Source organism: Typopeltis vanoorti, chromosome 11 (assembly GCF_054136105.1).
Source record: "Typopeltis vanoorti isolate ZY-2024b chromosome 11, IOZ_Tvanoo_1.0, whole genome shotgun sequence".
NCBI lineage: Eukaryota > Metazoa > Arthropoda > Arachnida > Uropygi > Thelyphonidae > Typopeltis > Typopeltis vanoorti.
This window is the reverse complement of record NC_143559.1, coordinates 39,364,732-39,382,551: the sequence shown is the minus strand read 5'-3', so window position 1 is coordinate 39,382,551 and position 17,820 is coordinate 39,364,732. Positions and strand designations below refer to the sequence as shown.

Sequence of the window (17,820 nt, the reverse complement as noted above, 5' to 3'; positions counted from 1 at the left end):
TCTCAGTTATTTTGGAGTCCTTTTTGTAAAGGGCTTCTGTATACTCTTTCCATCTTTCTTTGATGTCTGCAGCTTCTGTAAGATATCTTTTGTGTTTACTTTTCAATATTGTCACCTTGGTACTAAACTTCCCTGTTAGTTCTCCGATCTTTTTGAAAAGATCACTTGTTTTTCCTTTCTTGTTTTAGTCTTCTATTTGTTGGCATTCCTGGTTAAAGCATTTTTCCTTGTCTCTTCTGGCTTATCGTTGAAACTCTGCATTCAAATGCCGTACTTCCTGCAAATTTCGTGTGGCCTTCATTTTCCTCCTTTCCTGAGCAGTTTTGATAGCATCTTCTGACAGTCATTTGGAATTCTTCTTCCAAACTGTTGGAATATTCTTCTTTGCTTATGTTTTAATTATATCTTTAATCTCTTCCCATAGTTCATCTGGTTCTCTTTCACACAAATCGAGTGTGTTGAATCTGTTCTGTATGCTAATATTGTATTCAGCTGGCATGTTTCCAAGATCATATCTGATTGACATTTGTGTTGTTTTCAATTTCCATAATTTCACATGCATCATAGCCACTAATAACTCATGGTCTGTTCCACAGACTGAATTGCACTTCTCCTTCTTCTTTGTCCAAGTATATAGTCAATTTGATTTCTGTAGTGTCCATCAGATGATATCCATGCGCACAATCTTCTTTTGTGCTATTTAAAGCAGGTGTTAGCAACAAACAAAGAATTATCTGCACAAAACTCAACATCTCTTCCCTGCAGTATTACGAATACCTAAACCAAAACGACCTGTTATTCCTTGTTCCTCACTCTCTCCCACTTTTGCATTCTAATCTCTGATAAGTAGCCATAAATCTCACTTTGGCGTTGCATCTATCACTTCTTGTAACTTGCCATAAAATTCTTCAATGTCTTCTTCTGGTGCCTCTGTAGTGGGTGTATAAACCTGAATGATGGTCATATTCATTGGATGTTCACTCACTCTGAGAGAAGTGATTCTGTCACTCACTGGATTATAACCTAATACATACCTAGCCATCTTTTTCCTGGGTAAGAAAGCTACTCCATTTTTACGACTTGTCTCATGTCCTGAGTAATACACCATATAGTCCCCTGACTGAAAAATGGCTCATTCCTGTCCATCTGAGTTCACTTATTCTCAATATATCCTGCTTCTTGCACTCCATTTCCATCTTTATTATTTCCAGCTTACCTTGGTTCATACTTCTAACATTCCTAGTTCCAATCTGTGGTTTCTTGGGAAACAGGGAGCCTCCCTTTTCCAACCAGCAACATCCGTGACCAAGCTTCCTTCCGGGTTTGACTTGGACACATCATAAAAACTAGTTCTACTTGTGGAAGCCCTCTGTTCTTCCCCAGTTGCATGTTGGATGCCTTCAGGGCTGGGGGGTCTTATCATCCAGCACCATATCATACTTTCTCATTTTTGGCATGTTCATGGAATGTTCTTGGCAAGGTACAGAGGTGGTTTACCATTGCCTTCCTCTGGAATATTTTTCGACTTTCCAGTCTAGATCCGCACTGTTCTGTGAAAACGGGGGCACCTCTGGAAGGATGTGACTCTTCGCCACGCAATGTGATCTTGGTAAAGAATAGGCTAAGTCTCTGTATTAGAGATGTATTGCGCATATCTTTACCCTGGAATAATTCTCTGTAAAGAAAATTATCCCATACCCCCCCCCCCCCCCGAGAGTACATATCAGGAATTTGATGATTACGATGGAAAAGGGGGACATGCCACTTATGAGAATGAGACTTCGCCGAATCTTGATTAATGGATGGATAGACTGTCATTCCGATTTAAGTTTGGGCAGTGTAGAAGTGCGTCAGCACACTCTTTAAACCACCACCACCACCACCACCGATGTAACAGACAGATATTGGATCAGAGGATATTATGGTTAGTGTCCACTCTAAGCTGTTGCAGGTTTTTTTGTGGTTGAAATAAGACTCATTTTTCACTAGTGATTTTTTAACTTCTTGTTCCTTATGGCATTTCCTGTCTGTCCAACGTATGGGTGGAGACAATCACATTGAACTTTGTGAACATCGAGAGGTCATTGAGTTAGAGAGAGGCCTGTTTATCTTTTATGAATGGTAATAGGAGGAAATTTTGTTGATAGGGAAGAAAGTAGAGATTAATTTGTATCTCTTTAGGATCATCGCAGTTGTCTCCTAGTTTCCAGCAGCATATGAACTTGCTGTACATGTTCTTGGGGATGGTGTTTAAACTTTGCAATCCCATTCATAAAATCACCAACCTCCTTAAAATTCATAACATCAAAGTGTCATTTAAGCCTATTCTTGCCATAAGCAACTTTTTTTTGTTCTCCAAAGAACAGTAAGTCCCTCTACAAACATCCAGATTTCTACAAATTTACTTCTCCATGTGATATTCTCTACATAGAGACTTGCAGGTTTTGAAATAAGGACTATCTTAGCAGTGTGGCTTATAACAAAGAAGAAAAATAAGATTTGGCTTACACTTTTCCAGTGCACATCATGATATGGAATAGGACAAAGCCCTATGCCATATTTTGAAGAAAAATTTTTTTGCTTGTCAAATTATACCATAAATCCACAATATTGGCATTACCTGCACTTTTCTTTCTTCCATCCCCTACTTTATCAAAAAATCTCTATCGGCAATATCCATTAGACTATGCCATTCACTCTTACCCAAAATTGAGTTTCCAGAATAATGCATAAAACACTTTCAGATTGTGAAATGTTAACAATGTCCATTAAGCTATAAAAGGCATCTTTAAATATTCCACTTACAAAGTCATCTTCACCTTGTAATAATAAACTTTATAACATCCTAAAACAAAATGCAACAATAACGCCATCAGACATAGTGTTGTTTTCAGGTTTCATTGTCAACCTGAATGTAACACTAGCTACATTGGATCCACTATTCATTCTCTCAGATTTCATTTATATGAACATTACCATGATTCCATTATTCCCACACCAGACTGTTTACATCCAATTAAAAAAAAAAAATATTGGTATAATGACTCTAGCAGTATAAACTAAGTTTGTTATATGTACTTGTATAACCCTACTTCTGAAATGGTATTGCATGCTATACATAAGGCAGAGATTGATTTTCAGGGCAGACGCAGATCTCCCTCTGCCTTAAAAAAATCACCCCTAACTTGAATAAGTTTGGATGCTTAAAACTGTCTCAGAGCCTGGGAAAATGCTTGTTCTCACACCATCAACCTAACTGCCAAGAATATCCAATCAAAACCATTAGGTAGTGCAATTTAGGACATGCCTTCTTTCTTCATATTAGTTTCTCAGGCTCATCTACTGCCTGCTTGCATGTATCTTGTGCATTGTTCCCTGATGATACTAATATCACCTTTGCAAAATATGGAAAATAGTAATTAAATTATTTTAGTTAGTATGTCATCCAATGTATCAACATAATGTTGATATGTCATCCAACGTATCGACTTAAAAATTTTGCTCTCAACCTGGATGTAATGCCAGCTAACTATAAATGTAAATGTTCTGATATGCTGCAATCACATTATGTCAATTGTAGATTGTATAGCATTGCAACCCTACCACTGAAATAGTATTGCATGCTATACAATCTAAATGTTTTCTGGAAATAGAAAAGGTCTCTATCATAGGTTTTCAAGCAACTAAAAGCAAATTACAAGACAGTACAATATTAGAAACTGTTACAGTACAAACCGACCAATATGCAATAAAATCACATAACCTTTACTTAATATCATCTGTATGATAATTAAATAAAATAAACTAATAAACTTCACAACAACAACCTCATAAATTACTCTTGCACTTGTCTCCTACTGAAGCAATGAAGTATTCAAAATGGCTCAGTACATTGTCATTGATTTGTCTTGTATATCATGAGTATCATTCATGGTCTTTTTTCAAGGGTCAGCATTAAGTCCGTTTCTGTTTAATATTGTGATGGAGGTGGTAACAGAGGAGGTGAGAGAAGATGCACCTTGGACAATGTTGTATGCAGATGACATCTTGCTCTGTGTAGATTCAAGAGAAGAAGCGGAAACTAAACTGGAAAGATGGAGAAAAGTACTGGAAGAGAGAGGTATGAGACTGAGCAGAAGTAAGACAGAGTATATGTGTTGCGCAGTGGGCGGTGGCCAGGAGACAGACCTGGAGCTGGAAGGAAATGTCATCAGGAAGGTGAGAGACTTTAGATACTTAGGTTCGACAGTGGAAGAAGATGGAGGAGGTGAGAAGGAAGTGGGATGCAGGATACAAGCAGGTTGGAGGAACTGGAGGGAGATGGCTGGAGTGTTATGTGATAAGAGGGTGCCGATCAATCTGAAAGGCAAAATTTATAGGACAGTAGTGAGGCCAGCTATGACATATGCTATAGAAACTGTGGCCCTGAGGAAAAATAACATTAGCAGGATGGAAGTAGCAGAGATGAGAATGCTTAGGTGGATGTGCGGTGTGACCAGAAAGGATCATCTGAGAAATGACTATGTCAGGAGAACAGTGAAAGTTACGAACTTAGGAGCGAAAATACAGGAGGCAAGGTTGAGATGGTTTGGTCATGTGATGAGGAGGGAGGACGAATATGTGGGAAGAAGGGTCATGCAGATGGATGTGCAAGGAAGGCGGAAGCGTGGGCGGCCAAAGAAGAGATGGAGGGAGCTGGTAGAAGAGGATTTGAAGATGAAGAACTTGGATGCGGTGACAGCCCAAGACAGGAAGGTGTGGAGGAGACTCATAAGAAACAGTGACCCCACTTAAGTGGGAGAAGCTGCAGAAGAAGAAGAAGATTCATGGTCTTTTTTTACTTTCTAATATTTATCTTGGAATTTAACTTTATATTCATGCTATGCTGTTCCATGTTTCTAACTTATTTTTATCTCCATTCATTGTTGTCTTTTCACTTTCTCTATTATTATCTTTTCATTATTCTACTTACTCCTTTGAAAATAATTAAGACCATTCTGCACTAATAATGGTTCCCAAGCTTATAATTGAAAGAACAAAAAGGTACATTTTATTCATGGCACATGAAAAAATTATACTAAAGGCCCTGTGAACTGAGAAAGTTTGTGAACCTCTGTTCTACAGAATGGTTTCTTCTTAATGCTGGTCTGGTATATTTGCATATCAATATTTATTTCAATTTAATTCATAAAATTTTAAACTTTTAGTACTTCGTTGACCTTTAGGGTTGGGTGTACTGGGGATACTCTATATAAAGTAACCTTTGCTAAACAAAATATTGTTTCTTTTCCATTTTTCAATCTGGTGGTGGTGGGGGGGGGGATTCTAAAGTTATTAAGAATAATAGAAGAGCATCGTTGATATATTTCTGGTATTTATATCACTATATGGTTAATATATCTCTGGTATTCCATGGAATTTTTGATTATTCTTTATATATGCACTGTATATACACATAGATAGTGTTATACATGTATGTTATTATTTTGTTTTATTGGTGCATGTGTATGTATATATTTATCTATTTTTTTGTTTAGTATTGGATTAATGAGTATACTTCAGCTTTTGGGCTTGGTGTTTTTCACTCAGGAGTAGAAATATATGGTATAGGTGAGTAACACTTTTTAATATTAAACTACATGTTAGTTATTCATTTAATATCCATCATAAAAGTTATTTTCGTTTCTTTCTTACTCTCTCAAACCATGAAATTATTGAATTTTTTGATTATTGGTTTTGTAATCAATCATCTGCTTCATAGAGATACTTAACCATAAATATGCCATTTATTTCCTCTCTGTTTACAGGTCATTAGTTATTCAATCAACTGTATTTTGTTACATTACAGAGCAGCACAGTTCACTGAATGCCAAGAATTGATCATTGCATATTTTAATGTACACTGGTTGGTATTCACACGCATCTTATAGTAATTGGCTACATTGATTTTGGGTTTTATCATGAGAGAGAGATTAATAGTGTATTTAGCTAATGATTAACGTTTGTTGTTTTCTTTATATTTTTTTAGGTGAAAGCACATAACATTTTTTATGAATATTGGTGATATTGCTCTAAACTTCCAGGATTGCAAAAATTCCCCAAACTTTTCAATTTGGTTTGCTAGCACATAATGTTATCAGTCTTATTTTTCATGATTGTGAGAATGAGTGATGTGAATGAGCAAAAAGTTTGAATGAAGTTCTCTTTTAAGACTACTTCAGAGACATTTGAAATGTCGCTCCATTCTGTGTCTGAAATGATGGACTTTTTCTGGCCAGACAAGTCAAGGTGATTAGGCACAGTAATATACAGTGCCTAAACTAATTGTATTACTTGAGTATTTCAGGAATGATATTTCTGAAAAATAACAGAAAATGGCATAAACAGAATTGGGTATTCTTGCCAAAAATGTTTGCGCACAGATATTGCAGAGTGCAGCAGCATTGTCATAGTGGAGAACAACATAACAGTAGTCTTCACTACCTGACTCACTGTTTTTTTTTTTTTTTTTTTTTTTTTTTTTTTTTTTTTTTTTTTCCCCAAAGATAAAATTGTAGTTCAAAGGACAGAATTGATGACATTCAGAGATCCAGACCAATTGCATGTAGTACTGATTGCTCTCAAAAGAAGACTGCCAGCAACATTCATGCATCATCGTCAGAACACAAGTTATAACTGTGATAAGCATATAGCACTCAACAGTATCCCAAAAACCGATATAAACAACTCATTTAACGAATTAATTGACCATGCCAAACGCAGTATCAAAGCTGAGAGACTTGATTGAAATCTGAGAGTATATTAATTGAAATAAATTATTTGAATAATTATAATTGGCCTGTGTTTAATTTTCTATCAAAAGTTCAGTTTCTTTTTGGACAGATGGTGTATATGATTATAACTGAAAAAAGAACTAATGTCTTAACAAGGCAGGATGCCTTGGGATACTTTTGAGGGTCGTTGTTACTGCCGCTTGAACGTTTTCAATGATGTCATATTGCTTTCCTTTCATCAACAAATGAAGTCGGGTGAAGAGAAAGAAGTCACAGGGTGCTAAATCAGGTGAATACAGCGAGTGATCCAACACATAAACTTGGTTTTTGCTCAAAAACTGTCTCACAATGTTCGAACAATGAGATGGTGCATTATCGTGCAAAAGTGATAGCTGCCTGCATCACGATATTCATGCCGTACGTGATGATTTCTCGCTATCAATCGCTTCAAAACTTCGAGATAAAATTGACTGGTTGGCCAGGTGGAACGAGTTCTTTGTGGATTGATCCCCTTGGAATCATAGAAACAAATCAGCATTGTCTTTACTTTTGACTTCTCCAAGCGACTTTTTTTCGGATGCCCCTCTTCTGGTGGTTTACACTCAGCGCTCTGGTGCTTTGTTTTGGGTTCGTACTCAAAACACCAAGTTTTGTCACCGGTAACGATTGTTTAAAGGAAGTTTGAGTCCATACAAGCGGTTTTAATGAGGTCCTTGCAGTGTTCAATTCAATACATTTTTTGGTCATCGGTCAACTTGTGGGGAACAAATCACGAATTCAATTACGAAGGCCCAAATTCTCGGTCAAAATGTTGTGCGCAGTTGATTTTGGAATCCCCAATTCATTTTCAATCAATCTTGCAGACAATTTGGGGTTTTCTTTAATGAAATCATGTACTTTTTTGGATGTTAACTTCGCTCTGTCCAGTTTTTGGATGGCCCGGCTTTTCATCGTCCTCAAGCATCTCACGACTATTTTGAAATCGCTTAAACCACTCGTAAACTTGAGTACAGGATAACCATTCATCACCATATGCTTTTTGAAGCATTTGATGCGTTTTGGTAAAACTTTTACCAAGTTTAACACAAAAGTCAATTGCAGCACTCTGTTTGAAACTCATTTTCCGACTGTTCATCAAAACACAATGTCACTCTTGGCACTATAACTTAGCTTCTAATCAAACAAATGTCATAAACAGTTGACACAGCACTAATGAAGGTTGCCGCTTTCAACAACAAAAAGATACAAGAGATGGCGCCACTAGTTTCTTCTATTTTCGAGAAGTTTAGTTTCTTTTTGGATAGAGGGTGTGGTTAATTTGGAGGAGTGTCAGATAACCATAAAGTTAATTTGGAGGCTATATTTGGTCTCAGAATGATGTCTCCCAGATCTCTGGCTAATTAGTGTAGATATACTTGGTTGGGATAGTGCTTCATTGCCAACCAATGCTGATTCTAAAATAATCTCTCAAACCTATAATGACTTCTGGGTTGGACAGATGGTTTCTTATGTTTAATTCTGTGTGAAGGAATATCCAGAGCATAGTCTGCTGGTCCTGACTTCGCTTGTAGATGATTACAGATGTAATTTTTGTGTTTTTCAAGGTGAATTCTAGCAGATCCTCCAGTCTGTGCAAAGTAGGCTATGCTGTAGACACAACAAACTTTATATATATACTCCAGGATGTGCATATGGATGAAGTTGATTCATAATAGAATGGATGAAGACAGCTAGCTGAATGAGCAGTTTAAAAGTGGCATGGAGATTTGTGAAGAACATCAGCTGTGTTTTCCAATGTACTCTCAACATTAATGGATAAGTATAGTTTTGCTACGATCTTGTCTTTTGGCTGCAGGGAGGATGGGGGAGGGGCATTGAGTATTTTATTTCTTTTATAAGGATTATAGCAAAGGCTAAAAAGTATTGTGAAAGTACTGAAGCTCATTTTCAAGGGTGTATCATTTGAACAAATAGCCCCGGCTCTCTGTGTGTTTTGAGGATGCTATAATGTTGAAATAGATGGTGGTTTAATTGCTTCTGTAAATATCCTCTTGTATGCATGAGTTTTCTATAAACAGAAAAGGGTAATGAATCGTGGTAGTTGTGTCACTAATATGTGTCTATAAAGGTGGGAAGCAATTGTTATTTTCTTTTTCTATTGTGAAATGCATTTTCGGATATTAGCTGTTTAAGTAGGCTAAAAATATATCTAATCATGAGGTCAAATAGCAAATCATCTACATAGAGTATCCAAACAATGCTGATATGTAGCCATGTGGAGTGCTTGGTTATGCAAATGTTCCATATAGAAACTGACTAGTGGGGAAGAAAGAGTGGTACCCATTGCATTCACATCTAGCTCTTTGTATTTTTTCCTTTCCATGAAAAATAAACCATAATAAATGATAAATATCTAAATAATTCAAGAATGTCAGAGGAAAAATGTGCCTTAATCAGATTAAGTTTCTTTCAAAAGAACATTGGAACACAATGAAATAATGTCATTGTCTACTATAATGACAGAATCTATCAGGATTACAATTTTTTATAATGTTTTAAAGTTTTTATAATTCAATAAATGAGGGAAACTTGCTTGTGAGAGAGGGAAGTGATTTGGATGAATGTTTCACCAGTTTGTAGGTGAGGTTCTGTGCTATCAACTATTGGATAACAGGAGGAAATAGTTTGTGAATTTTAGGCATCACATATATCTGAGATAATTTGACATGATAAGATTTTAGCTTTTTGATAATTTCTTTGGAGCCAATATCTAGTTTCTTTTATAATGTATTCACTTCTTTCTTTTTAGATTTGATAGGATCCCAGTCTGTAATCTGATGTGTAGATGACGCTTTAAGAAGATTACTCATTTTTTTTTATTGTAATCTATTGGATCTATACTGCACTGTTTTTCTGCTTGACCTCATGGCCTAGACACTTAACTGAATACATGTTTAGTACATTTAAACAACCAACTTAAAAAAATAGGGGTGCTTAAGGGTCAAAGCTGTATAACTGAGAGAAGACCTCCACATAGCCTTTAAAGGAATGCGGAGAACCAACCAGGGCTTCTGACCTAATGTTCAATCCTCACCTTCTCGTGGTGCACCCTGTTGGGTATCTACTTGGATACTGATGATGGGCTTGCAACTTGGGATTTAGCCAACCAAATTGTATTCTAATTGGTTAAACCAAAATAAAAAATGATGGTACAACATGACAAAATTTCATGCCGGCTGGGGCGTTGCCCGGTTAAACAAGGCCCCCGTTGTTTTTGCCAGGGAACCAGGGTGAATAGCGAAAAGTCAGCTACTGGAACAAATCTGAAAACAAACCCCAACTCAACATCACCAGAGTTAAAGATCGGTACTATCAACATAAGAAGCCTGAATGCAAAGAAATGGAGCTAGCTGAGGAATTAGATAAGTACCAGATCAACATAATAGGGGTGACTGAAACAAAAAAGACAAAAACTGTTGAGATCTTTCTGAGCAATAAATACAAAATGTTATATTCAGGCAATGACAATCAAAGAAAAGAAGGAGTAGCCATAGTATTCAACACAAAATACGAGGCCAATCTTCTTGAATGGCAGTCAGTCTCCTCAAGTAGAGTAATGTGGGAAAATATGAGAATGGGGAAACTGGACAATAAGACTTATTTGTGCCTATGGTCCCACAGAAGGTTCTACTAAGGTAGAAGTGGATGAATTTTTTGAAGCTTTAGAAAAAGCAACTGACACAATGAAAAAGGAAAAGTTGGTCCTTGTTGGGGATCTAAATAGCAGAGTAGGAAATGATTGTGAGACATACAAAAATATTTTGGGAAAATTTGGAGAAAAGCTAATAATAATGGCAAATACCTGTTGGATTTTTGCTCAGAATATGGACTGGTTATTACTGACCCCATGTTCCAACATAAAAATGTGCACAAATTCACATGGAGAGAAATGGCGAGGAATAAGAAAAGTCTCATTGACTATGTTATTGTTGTTAGTGATGTTTTCTCCCTGGTGCAGGACACCAGAGTGTACAGAGGATTTGAAATTGGAAGTGATCACTATTTAGTCTTGAGCAGGATAAAATTGAATTTCATGTTGAAAAGAATTACATTTAAGAAAGTTTTAAAGTGAATAAAAGTTGAGCAGCTCTCAGATGCGAACTGTATACAAAGATTATTAAAGAAAACAATGAAAGAGTTTGAGAACAGGAATCAAACCTTGGAGATTCAGTGGCAAACTCTGAAGGAAACATTGATTGATTCTGCCAGAGAGGCATGTGGTGAGGTTGTGTGCAAGGATAAAAAAATCAGAACTCCCTGGTGGACACAGGAAGTTAAAGAGGCAGTGAAGGAAAAGAAGAAAGCATATCAAAAGTTCCTGGAAAATAAGTCAGCTTTTACTCTTACAGAATACAGAGACAAATGTAAGAAAGCTAAACACTGTGTAAAATTAGCTAAACAAAAGTCATGGGAGGACTTTGGCAAGAATATAAAAATAAATATCAAGAAGGTGGCAAAATATTCTGGAGGTTGTTGAAGAAGCTTAGGAATGGAGGAAAGTGCTGTAAAAGGAGTTAGAGATGATAAAGGCGACATGAAAACAGGAGAAAAAGATATCCTTGAAGTATGGAGTAATTACTTTGAAAAACTGCTAAATGAAACAAGCAGTGATGACAGCACAGTGGTAAAAAATACTGACCAGGCATGTGGTCAAGAATACATATCCATACTTGAAGTAGAAAAAGCCATCAAAGGCTTGAAATGTGGAAAGGCAGTAGGAATAGATGATATTTGACCAGAAATGCTGAAGCTTGGTGGTATAAAAGTCTCACAGTGGCTGCACTGCGTAGTTCAGAAAGCTTGGACAGAGGGACGAATTCCCGATGATTGGAGTAGAGCTCTCATAGTACCCATATATAAAAAGGGAAATAAAACTGAATGTGAGAATTAGAGGTATTTCCCTACTGAGTGTTCCTGGCAAGATCTGTGCAAGTATACTTGAGAAACGGTTGAGAAGGGTTGTGGAAGAGAAGCTTGGTGAAGAACAAGCTGGATTGAGGCCAATAGAGGCTGTCAAGATCAGATCTTCACTTTACGACAAATAGTTGAAAAAGCATGGGAATATAACAAAGATCTGTATTTAAGTTTTGTCGATCTGGAAAAGGCATATGACAAGGTGCCAAGAGAGATGCTATTCAGTACGCAGTTATATGGTGTCAATGGGGCATTATATCAAGCAATACTTAGTCTGTATTTGAGTTGTAAGTCAGCAGTTAGAATTGAAGGAAGTACAGGAAGATGGTTTAATGTTAAATCTGGTGTGAGACAAGGATGTACATTATCCCCTCTATTATTCATTATTTATAAGTATCACATTATGAAGGAAAGTGGTATTAAACATGATATCAAAATTGGAGATGTTAATGTCAGCTCTTTGCTTTATGTGGATGATGTTATACTTCTAAATAAATATGTTACAAGTCTGCAAGATTATCTGACTAAATTGAATAAAAGTTGTAATAGATATGGTATGAAGGTCAGCAATAAAAAGACAAAGACAATGAAAATAGACAGAATCATTGAAAATGTCAAGTGTGTTGTGAATGGAGAATCTGTGGAACATGCCTACTTAGGCGTGATTTTTTACTGAAGATGGTAAATTAAATATAGAAATAGACAATAGAATCAGCAAAGCTGGTATGTGGGAAGTCAATTGAATAAATTCATATGGAATAAGAGAGAAATTAGTTGGAACACTAAATTAGCTGTATACAAGACAGTGTTCAAACCAGTTTTAACTTATGGATCTGAGAGCTAGATCAGAAGTACAACACTTGACCAAAAAGTACTGCAGATATGAGAGTCCTGAGAAAGATTATAGGTGTGAACAGATGGCATCAATGGCAATATCATATTAAAAATGAGGATATTAGGAAAGAAGTTGACATTGTCAGCATCCAGGAATGCTTTAGCAGAGCTAATCTCAGGTGGTATGGTCACTTAAACAGAATGGGCGAAGAAAGATTAGCAAAACAAGTGTTCTCTGCCAGGTTGGCAGCAAAACGACCCAGAGGAAGATATAGATGGATTGATATGGTACAAAGTGGCTTAGACGATAGAAATATAAGATGTGATAATGTTGGAGTCTTGACAAGTAACAGACTGATTTGGAGGAAAATTGTAGATTTTAGAGGGATCCAAATCTGAGGAATAGGATGGGTGTTCCAACAATTCTCATAAGCTTTTCTAGTCAGTTGTGAAACATTTAAGTTTTAAATGTAATTATTTAACTGTAAAATGAGGATGTATTTCTAATATCACTGCTCATTTATATTGAAGAATGTCTGACTGACAGGTATTGGAAAGCGATGTATGGTTATACTGTAGGGTTCTATGTATTTTTTCCCTTTGTTGTGTTTTATGTTGATCCCATACATGAAAGAAGAAAAGAAGAAATTTCTTCACATTTGATTTGAAGACCTGTGTCTTGCGTTCCTTTGGAAACATGTTTTTTTTTGAGGGGGGGGGCTATTTCAGAGAACAGCAGTATAATGAAAGAGGAGGAAGAGAAATTTGTTCTGTGAGTTGGGAATTGAAAACTGTGAAGCTATATTGGATGATTGCTGCAGGCATTTCAATGGATTTAGTAGAGAGCAGGGGAATTACTGATGCTACTACAGATCAACAATTACTATGAAAGTATTTATAAAAGATGCATGAAGCAGAAACTAAATGCATCTGTGAATGTCGGTGGAGTGTAAGAGATGGGTCATTAATCATGTCAGAGCAGTATTAAATGTTGGGATTTGAATAGGGTTAATAGCTGTTGGGAGGTAGAGTAATGCATTAAGCATAATTAAAATCCTAATTTTTTTGGATGTCAAAGAAGCAATAGTTGTAATTTGTTCATGCCAAGAGAGGCTTGAAGTTAGAATAATCCCAAGAAGAGAAATCTTTTTATCTGGAGATTTGTATATTGTCAAAAGCAAGACCAAAAAAAATGTTGTGGAAAATAAAGCAGAGATCTTTTGCTAGTGTTGAAAGTTACAAGATTACAAGATTTCACACCATTGAAGAATGGTGTGAAAATCAGAATTTAGAAGTTGTTCTTTTCCATGATAATTGTGTAGAGCTAGATTGACCAAATGACAAGGTATAGTACACTATCATCACCAAAACTATATATATTGAATTAAATTAAAGATTACAAGAAATTATATTCTTGATTAATGCTTTATCCAAATGTAAGCAAAGTTTGCACATGAAGTATTTTCACAAAGCTACTTGTATATAGAGGCTGATGACTTCACATTAATTGCCTTAATATTCAATAATGCAAAGCACACATCCTTTTGGGTGTGTATAATGCTAAGCATTGTGGGAAGGCCATTACTCAGACTGTTATTAAGGTATGTTAAAGTGCAGGGATACTTCTCCAAAAAGTCTGAGTGATCTACAAGATATCTCATTCAATGACCCTCAAGGATCACTACTAAACTCATCACTCCAGGACAGGAACCTTAGAGGTGGCTCCACCCAGAGGCAAAGGCCAACCACCAAGCAGAACCGCTTCCATTAGTGTGAGCCCAGTGTACCCCAGAAGGGATACCAAGGTTAAAGGGGTGTGGAATTCATATATTTCTGATATGCAAATAGTGAAAAGGTATCACTCCTTATTATTAAAATACTCTGGATCACAGTTAGTTGTTGAAAGTTTTTTCACTTGGTTATAAATTAAATTAGAGATACCAAGAAATTATATTCTTAGTTTATCCTTTATGCACGTATAAGTAAACAAAGATTATACAGTAAGTATTTTCATGACTAAGCTACTTGTATATACAAGTTGATGATTTCATATTAATTACCCTAGTGTCCTGGCATCTTTAATTTAGAACCAAGTAAAAAAAATTTCTAAAACTGTTTATTGAATTGGTAGTCACCTGGAATAAGTCATTGTCATACAGAAGGAAGCAATGGCTGAGAAACAGTATTGCAGAACTGCATGGCTGTTTAATGGAGGTGTGAAGTAATTGATAAAGTTCCATGTTTGGTCTGGAGAACTGGGTTTCCAGATTATGTAAAAAATAAATGGGAAATACTTAAGAAAATATTGTTGATAGCATTGACAGATTGTATACCTTGAGGGAAGAAATGAAGGCAATTTGGTGTCAAATGGATGACAAAAGGAATAAAAGTTGGATTGTAGAAGAAAAAAGTACTTATGGAACGCATGTAAAGAGAGTGGTGGAGAACAGTTGCATGAGGCTAAGAAATGCTCAGGCTAAAAAAGTGACTAGTATTGTAAGGAGGGAAAAATTAGAATATGAGAGGAGACTGGCATTGCAATCTAAGGAGAATCCCAAGGAATTTTTTTGCTATGTGGCAAGTAGGAGGAAAAATGACAGTGGATGGATTATCTTGCAGGATGGAAATGGGAATCAGGTGACATAGTTGAGCTATTTAATGATCACTTTATTAGTGTTCCATCCTGGTACTGCAGGCTTTATTCCTAGAAGGATAATGAGTGGTGAAGTTTTAGAAGTGAATGAAGAGGGTGTATTCCAAATACTGACTATACTAAATGTCAATAAGGCAGGAATACTAGATGGAATTTCACCACATGTTTTGAGGGAATATGCTGTGGAACTGACTGTGCCTTTAACTTGGCTGTTTAATGAAAATCTTGTAATGGGGCAGGTTGCTAGAGAGAAAGGAGGGTTAGATAGTACCATTATATAAGGGTGGTTGTAGAATGGCAGTATCAAACTATATGCCTGTTTGTATTTCTTCTGTAGTTGTTAGATTTTGGAGAAATTGGTAAGAACTCATATACAGAATTGAGCGATGAGGGTAATATTATTTATGAAGACCAGCATGGATTTGTTCAAGGGTACTCTTGTTTAAGTAATCTGTTTACCTTTTACAATAGAAGATTACAATTATAATGCCTTATAATTACAGTTATAAGGCATAGCACCACAGGTATGCCTTATAAAAATAAGGCATATACTGTGATTTTTTTTTTTTTCCAAGGCATTTGACAGGGTGCCACATGACAAGTTGATTTTTAAGTTGCATTATGGGTTTAAATATCAGGTTAGTGGATTGGATTGTTGCTTGGCTCTCTGATAGATATCAGAAAGTTGTATATGGGAGAGCAGTATCAGGGAGCAGCCAGGTTACAAGTAGAGTTCCACAGGATTCATTTCTTTGATGTCTGCACGGTTAGCCTAGTGGCTATGCGCTTCACAACCATATGCTTGGGGAAGGAGTATCCAAGGTTAGATTCCCGTCGACGACATGAGGAGCTTAAGGATCTTCCTCAGCCACAGCCAAGTTAGCTGGTCTTGAGCATGGACTGCAGGGTTTTTCATCCCACAAGCAGACAAACCGGACCCGTGAACACACACGGATGCATTCAGGAATACTTAAGACAATCTCTTCAGCCATAGGTCTGAATTGTCAGCTATGCCGGTCCCGAGCCCCGAAAAAAAAAAAAAAAAAAAAAAAAAAAAAAAAAAAAAAAATAGGGGTTGATTGAGTTGGTGCCGCCATACCTCCCTGTAAAAGGGGCTCATGGCCATTGAACCACCATACGAAATGAATGAATGAATTTCTTTGACCATTGTTGTTCAATCTTTACATCAATGATATTGTCAGAGGACTACAGACAAAGGTATGGGGATGTCGGTTTAATGCAACTAAATGTAAGGTTTTAAATTTGCAATCCTCAGATTGGATGCTTCATATTCACTTGGTGGAGTTATACTAAAAGAAGTAAGGAAGGAAGGGATCTTAGGATGATTGCAGACATATTGCAAGGCTGTGAAGATATCTCAGAGAATTGCAGCAATGTTGACAAGAACATTGAACCTTGGAGAAGGGGTGCAGAGATGGAAAACAAAAATTATACGAGGAATGTACAATGTTGATTATGAAGATAGACAGGATGGCATGTGGGCTGCAGAGTTTGGTGGATAGAAGGCAAAGGGGGGGGGGGGGTATGATCAAGTCATATCACACATAGGAACACAAGTCGTACATCGTTAAACACAACTGTGGCCATTCAGGCTTGGCTGACCATGTTTTGGACACCACCCACAGAGTATCATGGAAGAAAACCACCATGCTCCACCACAGCAAATTCAAGAAAGAGAGACTTTTCTTAGAAGCAGCAGCAGCTCTCAGAAACCAACCAAATCTTAACAAATACGGTTGCATTAAGCTTCCGAAGATTTGGGAAACACTCATCACCAGAGGTCCCACCTTACATTCCAGGCCACCTACTACCGCCCATAGAGGGCGCTCCACCTAGATAGGACTTTAGTGTCACCCACGTGGTTGGGCTTAGTATTGTAAGTTTTTGTGTGCATGTTACATTAATTGTTTTTGTAATCCCTGTAGATGTCCTAGTGACTAGGATGAAATATAGGAGTATTAAATTCTAATTTAATTCTTTCTGAGTGTTGTAAAAAAAATCCATTAAACCTCCAACATAAAATCAAGAAAGTTTGTTTATATAATCTATATTGTACATTAGTACATGTGCAGGCTAAGAGGTAGATAATCTTGGACACCTTGCTTTGACTAGCATGAAACTTTTTCATGCCACTTAAGGTTTCCTGTAAGCATGCTAGTGGTTGTGGCAGGGGTGATCTCATATCAGTAAATAAAATTCATCTACAGTTGACCTAATGACATTTCATATGCTTGCTATAAGATTAAAACTTATAGACTTGGTTGGGACCACATATGCTTGGCCAACCTAACTGCCATCTCACTTGTTAAGGTTCATTTAGAAATATATGGAAGTTTGGATGACTATATATGCTGGTGATATACATCACTAACACTATTTTTATTTATTTTTTGCTTTTTTGAGGGGAAGGCAAGATATTTTTGTTTTGTTTTCATAAATACAGTGTTCTTACTCATGTTGTTTTTCATACAGAAGAGCTGCTTTTGAACATACCATCCATTATAAAGAATACATAGATCAAGCATGGTCTGAGAGAAGAGTAGGATGTGCAAGGCAAGATTACAC

General features: G+C 36.6%; 1 protein-coding gene across 3 annotated transcripts in view; it reads left to right on the top strand.

Annotated features, from left to right (window-relative positions):
• Nucleotides 1–17,820, top strand: part of LOC150101453 (deubiquitinase DESI2-like) — a 74,046-nt gene that overhangs the window by 29,902 nt on the left and 26,324 nt on the right. For all 3 annotated transcript variants that reach the window (XM_090400613.1, XM_090400611.1, XM_090400610.1), the window contains exon 3: nt 5,538–5,610. In XM_090400613.1, coding sequence (XP_090256739.1) covers nt 5,538–5,610 — 73 coding nt within the window. The remainder of the gene's footprint in view (nt 1–5,537; nt 5,611–17,820) is intronic.